The sequence below is a fragment of the Spironucleus salmonicida genome, chromosome 5 (assembly GCF_000497125.1).
Source record: "Spironucleus salmonicida strain ATCC 50377 chromosome 5, whole genome shotgun sequence".
Classification (NCBI taxonomy): Eukaryota; Fornicata; order Diplomonadida; family Hexamitidae; genus Spironucleus; species Spironucleus salmonicida.
The window spans coordinates 1,661,952-1,682,894 of record NC_090600.1 but is presented as its reverse complement, the minus strand read 5'-3'; the positions used below and the strand labels follow the sequence as shown (position 1 = coordinate 1,682,894).

The window sequence follows — 20,943 nt, the reverse complement described above, 5'->3', positions numbered from 1 at the left end:
TATTTTATGATATAAATTGTAATATAAAGTATTTTTAAAGTAAAATAGTATTATGTATAATAAATGTATATCTCAATTAGTTACTAAATGGACTAATAATAAAAAGAGCAGTTTTCGTAGTACTTAAGGGAATATTTAAATAAAAACTACTCACTCAACATTTAATTTGAAAACGACACATATAAGTACCTACAAACACTTAGTATTTCTGAGAAAAGAGGCATTTGGACAACTATTGCATAAGCTCTGTAAGTTACTTAATTATAGGTCCATGATTACTTTCACAACACCTGGTCTAAATAGTTTTATACAGATATAAAAGAATTTAAGACATAGCTTGAAAATATTTGTTGCAAGTAGAATTTATATTTATCGGACAAAACATTAGTATAACTTGTAAGTGGGATTTTCAAAGAACAAAATAAGGCTTTAAACATCCACAATAAGTCACTGCATCAAGCTATCAATAGATGTCTCTAAAAAATAAGAAAGGATAATTATAAACTTTCAACCAAAGCTGACTATAAAAATTAAAAACCACTTATTTCACAATAAAACAATGATAAATTGCCGATTATTAAATCATCTGAAGATCTTAGTGTTCAAGTATCAAAAGTAATATAAATATAAAACTGTTTGCATAATAATGTTATTCCAAGAATAACTTCTATTTAACACTAGCTATAAGAGCCAGAAAAACCATAATCAAGGAAACCATCAGCTGCCGATCTTATATGCTTTAAAGATGAATCACTCAAATAACTAGATTGGTAATAATTTTTAAATCTCATGTGATTATATACTATTATACAATATTATTTATTTTGTAAAAATGACTGATCAAGACAAAAAGTAACTACTGTATTAACAAATGCATTACTAAAATGTTTCCTTAAATTACCTGGACATGCAGCTTTAATAAGAGCAATCCAATATGTAATACCTGGACTAACAAATTAAAGTATTTCTAGAAAGTGTTGAAAAATCGTTGGCAAAAGCAGGCGATACATTGAAATGATTGTTATACTTATGATATTATAATGATTTTATAGTTTTTAGTGCTAAAAATAATTGTTAATGATTATAGAGTAATACATTATATTCGTAACTTTTTATAATTATATTGCCAATATTTTATAACTAATAAAAATATTAATCAAATTAAATAGCTAGTTAAATTAATTAAAAACTTAATATTTGGTTTCACTGAATTTCAAACTAATGTATCTTATATCTAGTGTATGTTATACCAAGGCAATATTCAGATAAAGTCGGAACCTAATTCATAAGGTAATGGAACAGTTGATATTTTTAAATACTACATATTATTAATGTAAAGCTTGAGAATAGACCCTAGTATAAGTAAATCTAGATACTGAATTAATATTATCACTGCTTCTTAGTTTCACCAAGAATCTTGACAATTTCAACAATTTCAGGTTTGAGAGCGGCACCACCAACTAAGAAACCGTCAATATCAGCGCACTTAGAAAGCTCAGCACAGTTCTTGCCATTAACAGAACCACCATATTGGATTCTAGTCATTTCAGCTACCTCAGTAGAAATTTCTTTCTTAAGCCAGTTTCTGATAGAAGCGTGAACTTCTTGAGCCTGCTCAGGAGAAGCAACTACACCAGTTCCAATGGACCAAACGGGTTCATAAGCTATGACAACATCTACCCACTATTAAGGGGTGATGACAGCCTTAAGAGCAGCTAATTGAGCAAAGTTAACTTCATCAACCTTGTTAGCATTACGCTCCTCAAGAGTTTCACCAATGCAGAAGAGAACAGTTATATTAGCCTCAAGCGCGCGGAGAGTCTTCTTAGCAGACTGTTCATTGGATTCACCCATGATACGTCTACGCTCAGAATGGCCAATGATGGCATACTTGATACCAGCATCAACAAGCATTTCTACTGCTAATTCCCCAGTAAAAGCTCCTGGTTTCTAGTCATAAACATTCTAAGCAGCAACACAAACGTGAGAGTCCTTAAGGTGAGCCTAAAGAAGAGAAGCATGGAGAGCAGTAGGAGCCATCACAACTTCTACGTTATTCTTAGCAATGGATTTTAAGACCTCAGCATGATCATTTATGAACTTGATAGTTCCATTCATCTTGAAATTTCCACCAACGATAGGAGTACGTACCATTTTTAAAATTTGTGGTTTAAATAATATTGTGTGGTTTATGTCAATTTATGTAATAAAATACATATAATAATTTAACAAAATCATTATGATTATCTTATGTCTAAGATATTCTTTCTAGCCTTGTGAACTCTATCTAGTAAAGAATCACCTTTATATGCAGGAACGTGAATTCTTTAAACTGTTGGTGCATATTTCTATCGTTCATAAAATGATGATTCAGCAATACTAGAGTCTTTAACCTTTTACGAAATCTAAGATACTTGATCCTTAATCAAATGTAGTTCTGATTTGATATCATTAAATTCTTAAGCGACTACCGGTGATATATTTTTAGATTATGATATCCCATTTTCATATAAATCATCATAATTAAAAGATATTCCAGATTTTAATGCCTCTTCTTTCACATTTACAGAATATTCCAATTTATCGCCCAACTACTATAATGCCCGGACTGTCTGGGCTTCAATTAACGACATATCTTATAAATGATCTGGATTATAATCTAGATACTGATATTCATTAGATTTGGTATTTTATGATAATTATTTCTCTTTTAACTGACTTGAACTGTTATTATTTAACGGAGTATGATGGAATGTAAATCTGTTTTATACTATAGGTGATGATTCCTTCGGTGCTTTAATAACATCCTACTTGCCAGTCAGGTTTTATTTATCAATTGGGTAATAACTAGCATCTAACATAAGCCCAATTTTTTGAAGAGGTTATATTCTAGTTCTTAATTATCTAGTAGGTTTTATTGCGCTATTTAATACTATTAGAGAATCTGAGTAGCATAATTAGTGCTTTTTTATTATCTGTTCTACCTCTGTCAAATATATAACATTCTCAGGTTTCACATCTTAACTTTAAAAGTTAAAATATGCTGTCAAATTCTCCTAAACTTTGGGATCTTGCTAACTATTTAATCTGATATCATCTATTAATTCTTGAATCACAAAAAGTGACTATTATAATGTTGAATTATTATTCATTTATAATATTATTTCTACGTCTTTTAATCTAGACTATACATCATTATAAGGAGAATGTGGAAGCTAACTTTAACTATTATTATTAATCCTAATTGGAGATTAGTTTAAACTAGTCAACTATTAGCTAAACATAATACTCTCAGTAGATTACTTAGAATCATTAATAATTTCGTTTTAAAATTATTCATTAGCTTTGATAATATCTTATAATTCCTCATTATTCAGCACGTCTAAATTATTTTCTACCTCCGCTAAAATATCTACTTCTGAGTTTTATGAACATTCTTTATAACCCTATATAGGTGAAATCACTTAATGTTAAAGTGATTTAACATCACTATTTTATAATTAATGTTAGATATAAGATCCTTAAAATAAAGGTGGCAACTAAGACTATTTTTCTTCCAGTGTAGGTGTCATCGCTTTATTGGAACTATTTTACGAACTAGGTGACTGGCTTAAAACTGATTTCTTTTTAGGGGAAATTTCTTCGTCATTTGCCTATATCATCGAATCGTTTGTCTCTGGAAATTACATATTTTTGATGTCCTAAAACTATTTTCTAGCTTCTAGTATACTATTAATTAATTCTTATTATGCTTTTTTGTGTTTTTCTGGGGAAATTATTACTAACGGCAGTTCTTCAGAAATTAAAGAAGATGATAGAGAAGCATTCAAAAATTATAACTTACCAAATAGCTAACTAACTTTTTAGATTTTTTATAGATTTTGCTCATTCAACTTAAGTAATAATATAATCTAATATGGTTGCTGTAATAACACAGTTGACTCCGTTTTAGCTAGATTTAATCCATTATAAAGGGGCTCAAATACCTTATAGTTTTTTAACTGGTCCAATTTCTAAACAAATAGGCAGTTTTAACCACACATTTTATATATCTATTACTTTTATAGATCTAATTATTCATTTTTTAACGTGGATCTCAATATAGTTTCTGAATTGAATGTTGAGTAAACAACAGTATCATACTAGGGTTAAAAATCAGGTTAAATGTTGAGAAAATGAGGAAAATTAAGCTACTTAGCAAGGCTCTCATTTTAACAAAAAATATATGTTTATATCTCCATTGTTCGAGAAAAATTGCATTTAATTATAATATAATTAAACATAATATTCATGTTTTAAAAAGTATGAGTTAGTATAATTATAAATTATAGCATATAATGTTACGGTTTTTCCTCTTCATAATCAACTCTAATGTAAGTCGACAATGTAATCAAACCTAAGTAAACTAAAGTTGTATTACAAAATACAACCACATCAGATATAGTATTTAAGATCTATAATAATCCTCTAGCAGCTCATACATTTGAGTAATTAGATGGTAGAATCAAAGCAAAAACTGAGTTCACTTTAACTTTGAAGTTATAAGAAACCTAACTAGGAATTACTCCAATGGAACAATAAAGGCTTGTTTACATTGAAGATAACTCAAATGATAATATTTCTACTATATTAAGAAGAAATAGCAAGCTGCTTTAAGAAGTAACATTCTTGGCAGAAAAAACAGAGCAGAATGAGAAAAGTATTTTAGAAAAAGCAGACATGAGCCAAATCTTGGCAGCTAGCTAAATGGTAAGTAGTATGATGGAGTAAGGTAGTCCTGCAACCCTTAAAAAATAAATTAAAAAGAATGCTCCAACTTCAAACTTTAAAACAGTTTGCAAGTCTTATACTTTTGGCTTTATGACAGCCATTTTGTTTGCTTTATATTTAAGATATAAAAAATGAACTTTGCAATCTTCACTCTTTTTATTCATTAAAATATCTTGATAATACACCTACATTGTGAATTTACATTAATACCCACCCAGTTAACTCATGACAGTTCAAAAGATGTCTTAAATATGCTTTGCTATATTAACAACACTCGTTTTTGCACTCATTATCCAGAACTTAGCAAGTCGCTTCGTATTTTACATTTTTAACAAAATGAAATTAAAAGTCATTTTTAAGCATTATTTCTTTATTAGTATAAAAATCATTAATATCGCAAATAATATTAATTTCGAGCTAAGCGGCATCCTTAAAATTCTATAAGTTGTTTTCTACAAAATAATATTTTTCTTTAGAAGGTAGTTTTCTCAAAAGCTCCAAATCATCGCTAAACACAGCTGATGAGGCTGAAAAATCGTTCCAATCGGCATTGTATACCCAATCAACTCCTTCAAATTTTAAAAATGTAAGAAATTCATTTCTGGTAACGTTTTTCTTTTACGGGTGAGGATTTGGAGCAATCGCTCTAACATTAAATTAGCTTAATTTTTTATTCCATAATTCATGAGATACAGTAATGAAACCGTTTTTGGTTTTTACTTTTACATCGCTTTTCTACATAATTGGAGTGATTTGTGGAGATGATGGTCCTAATAAAATTTTTCGATCGTCATTAATAAACTAATTTAAAGTTTACGTAATATTATCATATTTTAAAACATCGTAGGTTAAATATAATCCGAATTAGTGTTCTGGGTCGATGTCATTCAATAAGCGTGGAGTAATATGAGGAATTGATCCAAAATTAGTTTTGAAGTAAAGCATATAAAGTGGTAATTCTTTTTGTTTACTAAATTATATATAATAATAAAAGTCATTTTTATACATTCTTGGTTAATCTTTATTTTATTATATTTTATAAATAAGCCTTTTATTCTTTATCTTTAAGTTTAAGTGATAACGTATAAGCTATATTTGGAGCCTATTCAAAGATAGAATAGATTCCAGTTTAAATTACTTTCTCTTAACATCTATATACACCTTACTAGCACCACTCCTTCAATTTTTAAGACTATAATTATTCAACTGCTAACTTATAATATTATCCTGCTATAAATAAAGCCTCTGTAGTAGCTAAAGTATATGAAATAGAATACTCATCTAAATCTTTTGTAGACAACATATTTGGTACTCCAGATATATTATTTTCAAATATATAAGCTTTTGCCATCAAATATAAATCAGACGACAATATTCTAAAAGAATTTGGTACCAACTCTATACTTTTTTTAATTAGCTCAATAGATTTATCATTTTTCAATCTTGCCTGCAGATAACCTTATAACAATAAGCATAATCCTAAGTGCTCGTTATAGTTTGGATTAACTTGTTTATTTTTGTATGACCAAGCTTACTCAGATGACTATATTTATACAACATCGCCAGCAGTTATTACTTTAATCCCAACAGGTTGAGGGATCTCGATTTAAACTAGTCTTTACATTTTATAAAAAATACGATACTATACAACTCTCAATCAATCCAAATTACGTTTCCAACATCCTACCTTGCAGCAGGTCTTGCAAATTTTATATTTGGATACCCTATACCCATGCAACTTAGAATTGACATGCCTTGAAGCCCTAATATTTAAGCACCTTACTATTAGAGTCCATTCGAAACTCTACCAGCCCAAAATGTACCTAATCCATACTTTTGTGCATACAATTCAATCTGAGTTAAATAAATAGCAGCATCTTATTCAGGTGGATATTTTAAATCCATAGATGCATATGTGATAATACAATGTGGAGCATTTCGATATACAAGATATGTATTATCATTGCTAGTGAGCTGTAACTAATTTACAATGACAGGAAGTAATTGTTACATGGTAGATCTTCCTATAACTAAAAATTTAACTGGACGTTTATTTGAGGCAGATGGTGCATACCTGCTGATGTTAATTATTTTATATAATAAATCTTAATCGACACTTTCTTATTTAAAATGGCGAATCGTTCTTCTCATTACTATAGCATCAATAATATTATTAACATCCATTTATAAATTTTCAGATTCATAACCTAATAACGAAAAACATCCTGTTGGACAAATAGCAAAACAATGACCGCATAGAACACACTCATCCGAATTTAATACAGGTTTATTGTTTATCATTATTAAAGCCTCTTTAGAACATGCTGTCTCGCAACTCGAACAACCTGTGCAATTATCTATGTTTAAATATATTGGCATTTAATTACTAGATATAAATAACTATATATAAATAAGTATGCTCTTAATAAAATTTAACCTTTAATCCAAATATATATTTTATTCATCAAAGGAAGTTTTTACAAGCAAATGAAAAATCTATCTATTTTGTCTTAATTATATTTATCTATGAATAATAAAAACTATATAACTAATTACAATTAAATAACATATTTAGAAAAATAGATCACAAATCATCAATATCGACCTACTCTTCTTGTTATTACTCTTCATCTTCTACAACCTCGTTCTTTTTACTTTTCTTACCTAAATTTTCCATAATTGCTGCAGTACCAATTTTAGCCTCCATAATTGCCTCTAAATTATCTGAAATATAGCCAAACTCTTAAAGTTGTTTGATTTCTTCTTTAAAATATGCATGTACAATATCCGCCTCATTATCCTCAGTAGCATATTCACGTTTAGCAACAAGAACTAAAGAACCAGCTCCAAGTCTCTAACGAATTGATTTGGGTATATGGATACGTCTTTCCTTTTCATCAAAACAATATGCACGGAACATTCTATTACCTAATTCCTTCAAAATAAGTGCATATTCTTCACCTTCTTATTTTAAGGCTAACTAACGAGCAATATCCATATCTCTTGTTTCATTCTCTTAGTGTTTTTTCTATCTTTTTCCCCCTTTGGTTGGTGGCATTGCGAAAGGAAAAGAAAAGAAAAAGTATATTATTAAACTTATATTATTATATATTCATTCATCTAGTCTATAAGAAAACTTCAAAATTAAAACTACTGAAATTAGAACACAACACGTCAAATACTACTCAAATCTGCCGTGTACAATCATTCTTTTGTTCCCAACAATCTATTTCGTCAGCCTATTAATCTATTGAGCCATTTTATCTAGTGTCAAATCCATCTCTTATACGTATTCAGCCTGAAGAATAAGATTTGCAGTCACAAGCTCAACATCCTAAATCTTCTACTATAATCCGATGATTTCAGATTCTTCATTCTTTATATTTTAACCATCTCCACTATCTGACATTTTAAGAAAATTTGATTCTTATTAATGTTTTTTGTTTTAGTTTTCATCACTGTTTAAATCATCTAAATGCTAATTTCGCTAGATATTCTACTCTTCTAGTCTAAGTTGTGTTGGTGTATGCTGTTCTATAAGGTTCACAAATGAATTAGGTCTTGGTGGGAGAAAACTGAGTGGTGCAAAGTTTTACGTTACATTGTTGATATTTTGTTGTAGTTCTGATTTATTCTACAATTAATGAATTGGAATAGATTCATTTTTGAGTTCTACCTAGTCAAAAATCCCAGAATATGACATGATATCATTTTTTGTATCTTCAGAAAATATATTGAAATTATTTACAAGCTATTACGGTTAGATTGGCTGCAGATTAATATCAATTATTGAAGACGAATTATTTACCAAATTAGAAATTTATTGCAATTGAATCTCTTATAATTAAGATTGTTTAGGTTTGTTAATTTCTTTACTTAGTTGGAAAACAATTTTTTTCAAATCTCGCTGTTTCAGCCGCAAAACCTAGAGCACCGTGTTTTCAGTATCATCAAAACACCAAACCAGTGTCTATCCGTCTTAAAATGATTAATGTTAAGAAATCATGCTTATTGATGAATTTACTATCATCGGAATTTAAAGTATCTATTATGGTTGGATTCTCCCTTCGGTTATTAGAAACTCATGATATGATAGTTTAGAATTATATATTTTGAATACTAGAGATCGTAAACTTTCGTTAGTAAGCTATAATTGCTATTGATCCACCATCAATTTATTATTTACTATCATTTTTACATAATAACTTATATATAATGGTAATTATATTTAATCAATAAAATTTTTTACTCTGCGCATACTATCTATTTATTTTGTATGTTAAATCTAGATCTTACCTTATTTTTTTTTAAATAAAATTCAGTAAATTATTGACCTTATTTTTTTCATATTGCAAAATCTATGATTTTTTAGCCATTTAATGTGAATCTCGTAGTTACTAATATTTCCTGGTTTCATTTTGCCTAATATAATATTGCTTTCGTTTCTCTCTAACTATATCTTTGAATTAATTATCTGAATGTACAAAATCCAATTCTTGATTAATTTATGTATTTAATATAAATGGATTTTTATTATTAATACTCTGAAATATTAGCTCAACGTCATCTAGCTCTTGTATTTATTATGGACGCAGTGCAGATATGCCATAATACTACTTTGCTTTTGAAAATTGTCGCATTATTGTAAAAAATAAATATATATATTTCTTATAAAAATATCATTTATCACTTTTTATTGTCATTCCTAAAAGTGTCTTTGTAAGTTCTTCTAATTTTTTCTCAACATCATCATCAAAATCATATAATAAATTGATTCGTCTAATAGTATTTTATAGCAAATCCACTTGTTTTTTAACTTCTTTGCGTTAATTAGCTGGTATAGATTGTAAATTTATATCCTAAGTTTCTGCGAGCAAAATTTACTAATTTAATACTTACTACATCTAGACTAAAGTACTTGTGAGACTTATTGACATAGTTAAAGACTGGTTATTTAACTCAATTGGTATTGTTGAAATTGTAGTTTAAGAATTTTCTAATTTAACTAGCTGTGAAGCTGTGATCTCTTTCACTGTATCGTCAAAATCATTAGAAATAGAGTCTCTATATACTGGAGTTATTGGAGTCTTAAGCAATGTACTGGATCCAACTATTTATTCATTTTAAGCCTTATCTATCTCTACATCAATTTCTAAATCTTAATCAGGCCTTAAATTAAAAATTGGAAAATAATCATTTTCATTAATAACTTAAATGTTTTAAATAACTCTTTACAAATTTTATGTTAAGCTTTCCGATTATTTATTGCTTAATTAAGATACGTCTAAATCATCGACATTATTTCTAGTTTTTATTGTGTCTTGAACTACTTTCTCAATATCTTCATCAAAATCGCTTGACATTTCAGCTATTGACTTCTTAACAATGGAAATTTTTTACTCAGTTAAACCATTCCTTAACTATTCGTCTTAAATCTCAGATACTGTTGGAGCTGACTCATTTTAAATATTAATAGCTAAGGTTGGGCTTTTGGTAGTATTTGCGGACGATACTGCTTTACTGTACGAGTTATTTATTTAAGTATTGAATTAAGTATCATCAAATTCATTAAATAACTATGTTTTTTGTTAAGCTTGCTCATAATTTAAGCCTTCATCAATATAACTTTAAATTGTATCCAATGTTATTCCTGAATATTGAAGATAAAACTAGTTTGATATTAAATTCAATTTATTCTAATAAAAAGACATATAAACTTAGTCGGTTACATTTATTTAGTTAATATCAATTATGTCCAATATAATTCCACTACACAGTAATCGTATTTGTAATTAATTTTTATATATTATAGCAAAACAAAGCTGCTCGGCTTAATTATTCATATTTAGTAGTAAAATATCATGTTCTATTGGTAAATCCTAAATATTGGATGTTTCTGTTAACAAAATAGCTGAAATTAACGTCGGGCTCCCTTTTTAATATATAAATATTTTAGGTTAGTATATCATAATATTATTATCCATGAATTCTTAAATAACACCAATAATAATAAGCCTCTTTTCTTTATCAACTGTCAATGAAAAAATTTTAGCAAACTTGTCTAGATTAACAAATAAGGTAGATTCTTTTGATTAAATATTAAGAATAACTACTTTATTATTTTTAGTAATATATGCAAAATTATTTATATCTATTTATTTAATATTAAGTAGTTCCGCTTTTAAATCATGTGTAATAACTTCTTATAGATCTTAAGTCATATTTAATATAAATGATGATATGTTTCCGCTCTTATTTGCAAACATTATTGAAAGATAATCATCTAATTCAAATACATCAATAAAATCAGTCTAATTAATACTTTATAATCCATAAAATTTAACAGGACCTGCCTTTAATCTATTTATAAATGATAATACTAACTAACTATTTTATATATTTGGAACTTGGTAATCTTTTACATTATATGATTTATGTATACCTAATATAACATCATCATTAAGGAAAATATGCTTAATAAATTATGGTAGTAAATCTAGTGCCATGTCTTTTTAGTTATCTAAATCTCTAATTATCATTAATTTGTTAGAAGATTTTGCTACAAATTAATGGTACAATGAAGATTGTGCTGATTAATTCAATCCTCCACCAAGTTCATATATTTTTTGTACAGTACCTACTCGCTCCTTACCATTTGACCCCTACACAATCTCAACTGCAATAGAAACTATTGTTCCATTTGAAAGGACTAGGATAATATCTCCAAAAACACCAATACCCTTTAAAATTGAATAATTTGATAAATACTAGCAATTTTTAATTTTAGAGAAAGCTACTTTTCCTAAAAACTAAAGATTATCTTGTTTATTTATCTTTAAAACACCATTATCAAATAAAATAATACTCTTCCCATCAACATTAAAAATATTTTAAGCTATAAATTTAAGTTCCTCAATATTTTACCACCTCAATGTAGTCAATTTATTATCAAGTAATATAGTTTTACCATCATAATTAACAATATACAAACATTTATCATAAATTAAATCAACATATTTAAACTCTATATCCTTTGCTTTATCTTTAATATTTTGCTATAAATGAGGCTAAACCACGTATTTACTATTTGTGCTCTCAAATATTATTCCTACTGATTACAAGCTAATAAAAGCAAATTAATCATCACATGAAATAACTTTAACAATATCTTCGACACTTGTAATACTAATTTTCTTTTAACCTGAAATTATATCAAAGATATCGATTCGTTTTAAATTGGCTAAGGCTATTGTATTATTTATAACTGCAACTGATATGCAACTATCGATCATTATACCTGTATTAAGAAATTAGCTTTATCTATTTACTTCAGTTACGTATAAATAATTATCGCACAAAGCAAAAATTTTATCCTCAACCGCATGTATTATACTAGGGGGTGACGGAAGACTTAGCAGCTAAAATTAATAAATCTAACGATTTTTATACTAAAAAACTTAAATATAATTAAATAATGATGTAATAATATAATTTGACATCGTTGTGACTTAACTTTAGTTAAGACTAAAAGATTATGCGAAATTTGTTATCATTATGATTATGAATAGAATGTAAATTTAATATATATATAATTAAGTAAATCAGTTAAATTTATTAAAGACTTTATCGATCATAGCTTTACCAATCCAATATTTACATACAAGTACTCTAAACATATGAATATGGTACGACAGTTACTATTCACTATTAGTGTATATCGATTACTAATTGTTTTAACCTAGGTAATAATACTAGCATTTTCTATACTATAAAAATTAATATATTATCGTAATCAAAACACTATTTAATTTTTTATTAATAACTCCTTTAATTTTTTATTCAATGGAAATTGGTGTATATGGTGTTTGTTATCAGTCATTTCAATAGGAAAATATTCATATAATGTGTTTCCATTAATATTCCACCTTTAAATTTCATTTCTTCTCAAATTAAAATCTTCATTTATTATAAGAGGTTAAGTAATTTCTTTCTATTTGTGGATTTCTTATAAAATTTGTTAATCTTGGACTTACTAATCCTCTATATTAATAGTACTATTTATATATTTATCTTTCAAAGTATAACCTGCATATTTAATATAGCCAAATAGTTTAAAACAACGTCCAATAGTACTATCAAGTTTATACAAATCAAATAATCGTTTATCTAAAAATTCTACACAATTATTATAACAAGCCACAACCACATCATTTTGAATATGTAAAGCTGCTTTAAAAATATTACTTAAATCAAAACAATAAACTGATTATAATTCATATTCTGCCTAGTCTAAAATTACATTATCTTATACCTACCCTTTTAGACTGTAAAATGAGCTGAATATTATTAATGGATAATCTTCTATTTTTGGCGTACCTTAACATTTTGTACAGCAAGATATCAATTTATTAATATTTTAATTCTAAAATATGAACTACACAGCTGTAATACCACAAAAGCACTATTAATACCCTCCAAATAAGCGATTTAATAAAGTATCACCAATATTCTTTAAAATAATATTTAATTTAAATGAATTGAAAGCTACTAGTGGTAAGCCAACTGAAATTTCTCTTAATTCCAAACCCCAATTATCGACAAGATCACTCAGTGCAAAGCCATGATATTACTATACTAATCTGAATGAATGAAGTAAATTTGTATAAAACTGTTAGTAATGATCTATAAAATTCATTTAAATTTTATGATATTATATGATATTATATGATAAATAATCATTCTTGATTATGAACTGAACTTTCCATTAATTTTATTTCATCAAAGTCTTCTAGTATTATTTCTGGGCTAAATTATTATTCATCAATAAATATTTTTTAACGCATTTTTTCTACTTATTCAAATAAATCATATATTCTTAAAATTTATTAGGTTAATTATACTTCTTATTTCTAAGTTTACTTTGATATCTTAATAGGATAATTATTTAATTTTTAATAAAGTTACTGGATATTACTGCTAACTTTTATATTATTATCTACAACTTAGAATGTTTTTTAGCATTCCTAAACATTTTTAACTGTATCTTAAAATAACAGTTATGTATCAATAATGTTATTATTAGATGATAAATAGTCTCCCTTTAATATATGTTATAATTTTTTTATTAATATTTCTAACTATATTGCTGATTAGTGCTCTTATTTTCTATCATTAAATTTTAAATCTGATTAAAGTCCTTTCATATTTTAGCCCAAGTCTTGCTTAGTTATTAATAACTAGTCAACTATATCCATATTTCTTAACTTACTAAATTATAATATTCCATTAGATAAGTAAATATTTGACTTAATATTAATTTTCAAGTTTCTAACTATAATCTTAAAATTATTACCAATTATTATTTAGTATAAATCAGCATTATGAGAACAATAAAATTAGTTACCAATTTAAATTATATTGCTAAAATTTAAGTCGATTTTTCTCTAAAATTCAAAACCCTGATAAACTAGAAAACTATCTCCAAAAATACATATTAGGTTTTAATATTAAAAACATTCTCCTTTAATCTATAATATTTAACGTAAATAAAGATTAGATTTGGTTTTAGCATAAAAAATTATTTAATCTTTTGTCTAAACTGCCAAAGATACCTCTTATTCAAAAACATTAATAATATCATCATTATCAAATTAATAAATAATCTAATTTGTTAAAATATTCTTTATACTAGTACCACTAATAGTAAAATTGGTAGTTAAATATTCACATTTATATAACTATTAAACAATAGTCGTTTTTAAATCCATCTTTTAGTAAATATTTTGTCCTTTACAGTATAAAAAATTATCACGAATGAACATCTTATCTACCCTAAAATTAAATTAATGTATTATAATAGGATCATAAGGTAACGTATAATGATACAATACAGAATGTTTTTATTCATTTATTATTATATAAAAAGATGTTAATGTAGTAAAGGAGATAACATCTTTTAACTCTGTGGAAGGAATTGTCTTCCTTAATAATTTATTAATATTTTCTAACATTTTCGAAATACACAAATTACTCATATAATATCATTAATTTCCTAAACCTCCAATGTTTACTTTATAGAATATTGACTTGCCACACGATTAACGAAAACAACAATGTTGTTCAAATCATCTTCATATTTGCTCCATATCTATAGCCTCTTTATACCCACCTATAGATTTACTACCCATAAATCTTCATCTTTAACAATAAATGATGCAATAGCACCTATTAAACTGTAACTCACATTAGGGCATCTCCCATTCTAAAACTAACTCTCTGTGCTAAATATTTAAACACTACAAGGTGGATCCATTAGAACTAAAAACCGTTTCCTCTTGAAAAACATTCGCTGCAAAATTACTTCGCCGAACCATTTCATTTCAGAGGTTCGCAATTGTTCTTAAAAACACTGCATATGAATTTCTTACTATATATTAGACTATCATTTGACTGACTTTATCATGAGAAGCATATTGGTTTATGTCAAATTTCAATTTATTCATTATGCCGATGCAACGAATTGAATTGAACTATAATTAACTACATTAAACTACTACCGATAATTTAATCAATAAAATTGCACCAATTATACTATTTATAGTTCCTCAAATTAATGTTTAATCATAACAATACGGTTACTCGCTAACTGTCAGTTGTATATAAAAATATAAAAATATGTCAATAAAACCTTCAATTTACACTCCATTTGTAACCACAGCTCGAACATGTATAAAATATAGTCGTAGCTTCGTCAGCTGACCTGCTTTGTTTCTCTTATCTTGTGACTGTCTTTTTCTCGCATTTTTTGCATTTTATACCAGTTTCCACAACGTATCTTCCTAGATCCTTGCTCGCCAGAATATCTTCTGTGGCAATTGCTCTCTGGTTTTTTTCGTATTCAGGTTCCAAATCGCTCTTTTTTGCATTCGCTAATGCTACAGGGTGATTGATTCCGAACAACGCCTTAAAACGCAGAACGGAGTTCTCACTATGGCTAAGCGCCGTTTCTAGCAGCAAAAATGCATCGAAGTAGTCCCTCGAATTCAGCTATCTAGCGTGTAGTGCTTGTTCGATTCGGTACGCCGCAGCATCTTGGAACTGTGGCTAGAAGTAGTAGAACGACTCATGTAAAATTGCATTCGGAAATAGTTCCGAAAGGGCAATGTTAAGGTGTCCTGAGAGATCTTATGCTTCTTATAAATCCATTCTAAGATTCTGAAGTGAGTCTATTTCAATCTTTAGTGCGAGTGTTTTAGCTAAAATATCTACGGCTTTTTGGCGCTTCGTATCGGGAGATGATAGCTCGTAAGAAGCTATAGCAGGTGTAACTGATAATGGTAGGAGTTAATATAATGCGTCCTATGACTCTACGTTATCAGCGACTAAATTGTCAACGAGTTGTATGTACTCCATTGTGGAAGGGGAAAATATATTATATTCACACATTATTATATATGAAAAATATGTTTAACTTTATGAATTTTTGTTAAATGTATTAAGGTGAATAAGAGATTGAACGGCTTTAAAAGATGGTTTAAGAGCTAACTGAATCAAAAGAAAAGTATAAATCCCGTACTAAGTAATTGCTCTCTACTTTAGAAGGAAATCGCCTTTCAACGCACTCAGACGCTCGGTCCTTAGCCCAGGAAACCCTTACAATGCGTTAATTAGCAGATTAACGTGATATAGAACTTAGAAAAATTAAAAATTAACTTTATTAGAAGGAATAAGAGATAGTCTAGCTTTAAGCTGAAAATAAACAACTGCAGCTTTCCTCAAAATAGAAAGTTGTATTTGATAGAAACATAGAAAAACTTGCAGAAGTATAAAAGCGCTCAATTACATAGGCAGAGGTAGAGTGTTAATAAGAAAAAGAATTTTCACGTGTATTGATTAAAACAATTTAGGCTTTATTACAAATTCTCAATGTCTTAGGATAGTAAAATAACAAAATTCCTAAATATGCAGTTCGTATATTTAAAGATTTGCAAGTAGCAGGAGATGCTGAGATATTACCGGTTTTTATTGATTAAAATGAATGTAGTATGTAGATTTTGTTAACATGTTAAAATGAAATAAATGCACCGTAGTTTAGTAAAAGAGATTTGTATTAAAAGATGTATAAAAATGCTAATATGTTAGATTTAAAACAAAAAGATCAAGATGAAAGTTTTGTTAGTTTTTAGGCATATTTAGACAAAATTTAGCAAGATATGGCAAATGAAAATGATTTAGAACTTAAAAAGACTTATATTATTCAGGAATAGTAATTTAACATGCAAAATATTGACTTTATTCCTAGAAAAGCATTGAACATAATTTAAAATTTCACTAAGTTATAAAGAATAAATGGTGTAACTATAAAAACTTCAGAAGCAAACTAACTTTTAGTTTAATTATCTGCTACATTTCATGAATACTGTTAGAATTTAAAATCATACGATATAAACCAAAAACTTAATAAGCAAAATAAAGAAATTGAAAACCTTAATCGTAAATTACTTTTATAAAAACCATATTCGCTTGTTTAACTAGAAGAACAGATTAAGAGATTAAGAGCATTATGCTAAAAATATAAGGATTTATATGAAAATGTTCTTGATAAAAAATCAATATCTAAAAAAATAATTGTTAAAATGGGAGATGAGCACCAGGTTCAGAGTAACAACAATTTAAAATTTCTATAGGATGAAGTTAGAATGCTGAGATAATTAGTATAAACTGGTGGTGTAGGTAATGCAACAAAGTTGTATGATAATGGAGACTAATTCAGCCAATAGGATAGTTTATAGTAAATAAATACTTAAGGATTTTAATATTAATAAGGTTGTCTTGTCGCTGGAAGAATGTTGATGAGTGTAATTGAAGCTACTTTAGGCACTTTATATAGTATGAAAGGTACAAACAGCGATATTTTAGAATAACTGCGAAAATGCTAATAACGTTGTAGAGAACTACTAATGGACATGCTAGATGGTAATGTTAATGATGATATTGATGAAGAATTAGAGTGAAATACATATCAATCATCTGAATCGCTATACATTTAATATATTTCTTTTTGACCTACCCGCCGCTTCATGTTATCTATTTTATTTAAAATATCATCAATGTTATCTCTTTTATATTATTTACTTTTACTACCTTTGTAAATCTCAGGTTCTAATGGGTTCATTTTCTACATATTTTTAATAACTCGCTTCAGATCAACCTTGCCCAAGCTTGGGCTTCGAACAGCTTTATTAATTTTTTAAATATCACTTTTCAATAACTTTTATGATTTTTTATCTCCGTAATCTGTATTATATGGAATATTATTGAATGGTTAATACTAAAGTTTTTAATGTTAACCATAATGGGCATCTTTTGCATATTCGGTACAAGACTCTTCTTCGATACTAGCATTAAATGGGGTTTAATATAAATATTCCTTATCTAAAAGCTAAGAATTATCTAATAGTGACGTTTATTTATTGTAAATAGTAAGCTTCTGTGCTCTAATTGGATCGTTTGCTCCATAACCTTTTTAATCTTGTTAATCAGCTTCCTTTTTCTCATCCTTTGATTGCTATAATATATTCTTAACTATTTATTTTTAATTTTCTACTTTGGTATCTTATACTAAAATATCCTCTCTATGCTGAATTTGCTCTAACCTAGCTTCTCTGACAATTTTCTCTGACTACTAAACGCTAATTCCACGAACCCCAAATAACCCCTATATATCTTACTCAGCACTTTATATTCGCTAAACCAGCTCCTCCTAAATCTTGTTAATTCCATTTCTAAACTGCTCCTCTATCTTGCTTTTAACTCCAATTTCGCTGCTGATTTTATCCATAAACTAACGTTGGTTCTGGCAGTTAGAGTTCGCGCTTTCAGCGAACTCTTAAACCCGCTAAATCGTCCCATGAAACTCCGCTTTGATCATTTCCATCTCCTTTGCTAGGATCGCATGTGATTTTTTTACGATTTTCCTGCAAACCCGAATCTGACCTTTGAGACTCCTGTTAGCCCTCTTTACCTCCTGAAATTTGCCGTCCGACAGGTCTGCAACAATCTGCACCGCTTTTTTGTGAGATAAAAAGTTAGCCTGGACGACCTATGCGCAGCTGTCAATCTGGTTCTGCATCAGCTGCATTTCCTGATCCTGCATCTCACCCTTGGCCTACACGGCGCTCTCAACGCAGACCAACCGACGCAGGACCTGCTCATAGAAAACTCCTGAGTTCACGCAAGCGGTCCGGTCGTAAACTGACCGCTTGGCATGTTGGTTGAGTTCAAAAAGGTCCCTTTCAATGCTGCTTTTATAATTCTCAAACTGTTGGACGACGAAGGTCTAGAGTGCTAGTTTCGTTACCTCTGTCGTGTCGATCCGCTGAGGCTGTGTCTGAAATGCAGGCCTTTGGGACAATCTCCTGAGCTCTAGCGCCTGGTTTTGATTTTCGAGCCTTAGGGCCTTAACCTCGCTTCTAAGGTCCTCTATCTGCGTAAAAATAAGCTAAGTGACGGTTGGTAATAATATAGGCTGCGAATTTGTAGGTTCTGGCTGTTTTAGTTGGCTTTCGAGTACTTTAGATGAACTCGTTGACTAAATAGCAGTCAAACAGAGCGTTTCTTTAGGAGAGCTGTCTTCTTAAAAGTTAGAGATGGATAATGGGTGAGCAGACTGTTTTGTTGGCGGTTACGCTGGCTAAAATTTGTGCTCTTATGACTGTTACGAGCTTTTTGAATCATCGCTCAGGGATGATTAGTATTTATCTCTGTATTTCTATACTATAACTGACACTGATTCTGACTGCTGCATCGAGTCGATTGTTGAAGTTTCATGTTTCATTTTTTTCGATAGTTATAATTTTGTAAAATACAATAAAATAAAAATATACTAATATATAAATAATCATTTGAAACGTTTTCAGTTTCCTAACGAAAAGTAGTCATTCGAATATCTACATTTCTATTAAATGCAAAGACTTAATTAAACTGTCAAAGGTATAACGTGTGTTTTATATTCTAAGCTTGTGTAGTCTTAACTAAGAGGGTCATAAAAATAAGTTACCAAGTTATTAGACGTTTTTGAAGGGTAGAGTTGCTCAGTATCCTTTAACGATATCTATCTTTTTATTTACAAGCTCTTCCGAAAGGCATAAATTGAACCAGAGTGTCTAATAGCAGCATTGATCTATATTGATTAATTTTAAGCGCATACCTAAGTAAATCTTTCGTAAACAAACTTTTATAAAATTGTTTTCACTGCTATTGTGCTTGCTTCAAAGACATGGGATGATGTGTCATGCAGTACAAAAAGCTTCAGCCTTTGTACTTCATTATTTTCTTAAAACTAGCTGGTAAGGATGGAAAGAGTTTTTATTGGTATATTAGATTATAAATTATTTTTGGAATCATAAGATTATAAGGATTATTATTATAATTTGAAAAAAATATGGTAATCATTATAAGTTTAAGAAGATAAAGAAATTAGCATTATCGGATGGAATGAATGGTATGGTGAAGTTCATACAACTGTATACTTGCTAGATGACTGGGGTATTGAGGAACTGATATCATATGTATGTAATGATGTAAAATAAATATAACAGATGTCTTGAATGATTCTTACAATTTATTTTCATTAAAAAATTATAAAATAAACTACAAAATAATTATACTGATAATGTATACTAATTGATAGATTACAATAAAACATAGACTTTAGTTAAACTATTGTTATATATATTTATAGTTGGCAACTCGTTATATAGATAATTAAAAGCAGAGGTATTACCAATAAGTTATTTTAAAAGAAATTATACTATTTATCAATAAGTGTTATTTAAGAAAATATATTTACATAGATTTAATCTACTATTGGAAATAAATTATTTTATGTTTTGGTTTAAATTAAGAAAATGAAATAATAGCTATTTGTATATCAGTTCAATACGTTTAGTATTTTATAACATATTTTATTTCTATCTATTAAATAAATATTTTATTAATAGTTCATATAGTAACACATTATTAGTTGAATAAATTTGATACATCTATTTAACTAGTAATGTTTTATAAGAGAATCTATAGTCTTAGTTACACAGTATATAAGTATAAGTTATCTACTATAGACAATACGAAAATATGAACAATTAGTTTAGCACTAAGTAAAATATTTGATAA

General features: G+C 28.1%; 17 protein-coding genes across 17 annotated transcripts; 4 read left to right on the top strand and 13 right to left on the bottom strand. All coding sequences in view use genetic code 6, as the record gives it.

Moving 5' to 3' along the window:
• Positions 1 to 87: 87 nt before the first annotated feature.
• On the top strand, positions 88 to 795 carry SS50377_25596 (uncharacterized protein; the record flags this gene model as incomplete). Its single annotated transcript, XM_067909428.1, has 1 exon — positions 88 to 795. The coding sequence occupies one exon, from the start codon at positions 88 to 90 to the stop codon at positions 793 to 795; it is 708 nt and encodes a 235-aa protein (XP_067764249.1).
• Positions 796 to 1,389: 594 nt separating this feature from the next.
• Positions 1,390 to 2,154, bottom strand: SS50377_25595 (Triosephosphate isomerase; the record flags this gene model as incomplete). The annotated part of the gene is made up of 1 exon (XM_067909427.1): positions 1,390 to 2,154. The coding sequence occupies one exon, from the start codon at positions 2,152 to 2,154 to the stop codon at positions 1,390 to 1,392; it is 765 nt and encodes a 254-aa protein (XP_067764248.1).
• Positions 2,155 to 2,234: 80 nt separating this feature from the next.
• Positions 2,235 to 4,241, bottom strand: SS50377_25594 (uncharacterized protein; the record flags this gene model as incomplete). The annotated part of the gene is made up of 1 exon (XM_067909426.1): positions 2,235 to 4,241. One exon carries the CDS (start codon positions 4,239 to 4,241, stop codon positions 2,235 to 2,237), a length of 2,007 nt encoding a protein of 668 aa, XP_067764247.1.
• A 130-nt stretch (positions 4,242 to 4,371) lies between these two features.
• SS50377_25593 (uncharacterized protein) lies at positions 4,372 to 4,905 on the top strand (the record flags this gene model as incomplete). Its single annotated transcript, XM_067909425.1, has 1 exon — positions 4,372 to 4,905. One exon carries the CDS (start codon positions 4,372 to 4,374, stop codon positions 4,903 to 4,905), a length of 534 nt encoding a protein of 177 aa, XP_067764246.1.
• Positions 4,906 to 4,917: 12 nt separating this feature from the next.
• Positions 4,918 to 5,715, bottom strand: SS50377_25592 (Queuine tRNA-ribosyltransferase; the record flags this gene model as incomplete). Its single annotated transcript, XM_067909424.1, has 1 exon — positions 4,918 to 5,715. The coding sequence occupies one exon, from the start codon at positions 5,713 to 5,715 to the stop codon at positions 4,918 to 4,920; it is 798 nt and encodes a 265-aa protein (XP_067764245.1).
• A 49-nt stretch (positions 5,716 to 5,764) lies between these two features.
• On the bottom strand, positions 5,765 to 6,394 carry SS50377_25591 (uncharacterized protein; the record flags this gene model as incomplete). The annotated part of the gene is made up of 1 exon (XM_067909423.1): positions 5,765 to 6,394. The coding sequence occupies one exon, from the start codon at positions 6,392 to 6,394 to the stop codon at positions 5,765 to 5,767; it is 630 nt and encodes a 209-aa protein (XP_067764244.1).
• A 29-nt stretch (positions 6,395 to 6,423) lies between these two features.
• On the bottom strand, positions 6,424 to 7,149 carry SS50377_25590 (Nitroreductase; the record flags this gene model as incomplete). The annotated part of the gene is made up of 1 exon (XM_067909422.1): positions 6,424 to 7,149. The coding sequence occupies one exon, from the start codon at positions 7,147 to 7,149 to the stop codon at positions 6,424 to 6,426; it is 726 nt and encodes a 241-aa protein (XP_067764243.1).
• Positions 7,150 to 7,354: 205 nt separating this feature from the next.
• Positions 7,355 to 7,828, bottom strand: SS50377_25589 (Eukaryotic translation initiation factor 1A; the record flags this gene model as incomplete). The annotated part of the gene is made up of 1 exon (XM_067909421.1): positions 7,355 to 7,828. The coding sequence occupies one exon, from the start codon at positions 7,826 to 7,828 to the stop codon at positions 7,355 to 7,357; it is 474 nt and encodes a 157-aa protein (XP_067764242.1).
• A 54-nt stretch (positions 7,829 to 7,882) lies between these two features.
• SS50377_25588 (uncharacterized protein) lies at positions 7,883 to 8,962 on the bottom strand (the record flags this gene model as incomplete). Its single annotated transcript, XM_067909420.1, has 1 exon — positions 7,883 to 8,962. The coding sequence occupies one exon, from the start codon at positions 8,960 to 8,962 to the stop codon at positions 7,883 to 7,885; it is 1,080 nt and encodes a 359-aa protein (XP_067764241.1).
• A 487-nt stretch (positions 8,963 to 9,449) lies between these two features.
• Positions 9,450 to 12,062, bottom strand: SS50377_25587 (uncharacterized protein; the record flags this gene model as incomplete). Its single annotated transcript, XM_067909419.1, has 1 exon — positions 9,450 to 12,062. The coding sequence occupies one exon, from the start codon at positions 12,060 to 12,062 to the stop codon at positions 9,450 to 9,452; it is 2,613 nt and encodes an 870-aa protein (XP_067764240.1).
• Positions 12,063 to 12,562: 500 nt separating this feature from the next.
• On the bottom strand, positions 12,563 to 13,465 carry SS50377_25586 (uncharacterized protein; the record flags this gene model as incomplete). The annotated part of the gene is made up of 1 exon (XM_067909418.1): positions 12,563 to 13,465. The coding sequence occupies one exon, from the start codon at positions 13,463 to 13,465 to the stop codon at positions 12,563 to 12,565; it is 903 nt and encodes a 300-aa protein (XP_067764239.1).
• Positions 13,466 to 13,505: 40 nt separating this feature from the next.
• SS50377_25585 (uncharacterized protein) lies at positions 13,506 to 13,973 on the bottom strand (the record flags this gene model as incomplete). Its single annotated transcript, XM_067909417.1, has 1 exon — positions 13,506 to 13,973. One exon carries the CDS (start codon positions 13,971 to 13,973, stop codon positions 13,506 to 13,508), a length of 468 nt encoding a protein of 155 aa, XP_067764238.1.
• Positions 13,974 to 14,800: 827 nt separating this feature from the next.
• On the bottom strand, positions 14,801 to 15,148 carry SS50377_25584 (uncharacterized protein; the record flags this gene model as incomplete). The annotated part of the gene is made up of 1 exon (XM_067909416.1): positions 14,801 to 15,148. One exon carries the CDS (start codon positions 15,146 to 15,148, stop codon positions 14,801 to 14,803), a length of 348 nt encoding a protein of 115 aa, XP_067764237.1.
• Positions 15,149 to 15,459: 311 nt separating this feature from the next.
• SS50377_25583 (Transcription elongation factor SII) lies at positions 15,460 to 16,182 on the bottom strand (the record flags this gene model as incomplete). Its single annotated transcript, XM_067909415.1, has 1 exon — positions 15,460 to 16,182. The coding sequence occupies one exon, from the start codon at positions 16,180 to 16,182 to the stop codon at positions 15,460 to 15,462; it is 723 nt and encodes a 240-aa protein (XP_067764236.1).
• A 77-nt stretch (positions 16,183 to 16,259) lies between these two features.
• Positions 16,260 to 17,783, top strand: SS50377_25582 (uncharacterized protein; the record flags this gene model as incomplete). Its single annotated transcript, XM_067909414.1, has 1 exon — positions 16,260 to 17,783. The coding sequence occupies one exon, from the start codon at positions 16,260 to 16,262 to the stop codon at positions 17,781 to 17,783; it is 1,524 nt and encodes a 507-aa protein (XP_067764235.1).
• An 8-nt stretch (positions 17,784 to 17,791) lies between these two features.
• Positions 17,792 to 19,606, bottom strand: SS50377_25581 (uncharacterized protein; the record flags this gene model as incomplete). The annotated part of the gene is made up of 1 exon (XM_067909413.1): positions 17,792 to 19,606. One exon carries the CDS (start codon positions 19,604 to 19,606, stop codon positions 17,792 to 17,794), a length of 1,815 nt encoding a protein of 604 aa, XP_067764234.1.
• A 127-nt stretch (positions 19,607 to 19,733) lies between these two features.
• SS50377_25580 (Cyclin fold protein) lies at positions 19,734 to 20,378 on the top strand (the record flags this gene model as incomplete). Its single annotated transcript, XM_067909412.1, has 1 exon — positions 19,734 to 20,378. The coding sequence occupies one exon, from the start codon at positions 19,734 to 19,736 to the stop codon at positions 20,376 to 20,378; it is 645 nt and encodes a 214-aa protein (XP_067764233.1).
• Positions 20,379 to 20,943: the final 565 nt, after the last annotated feature.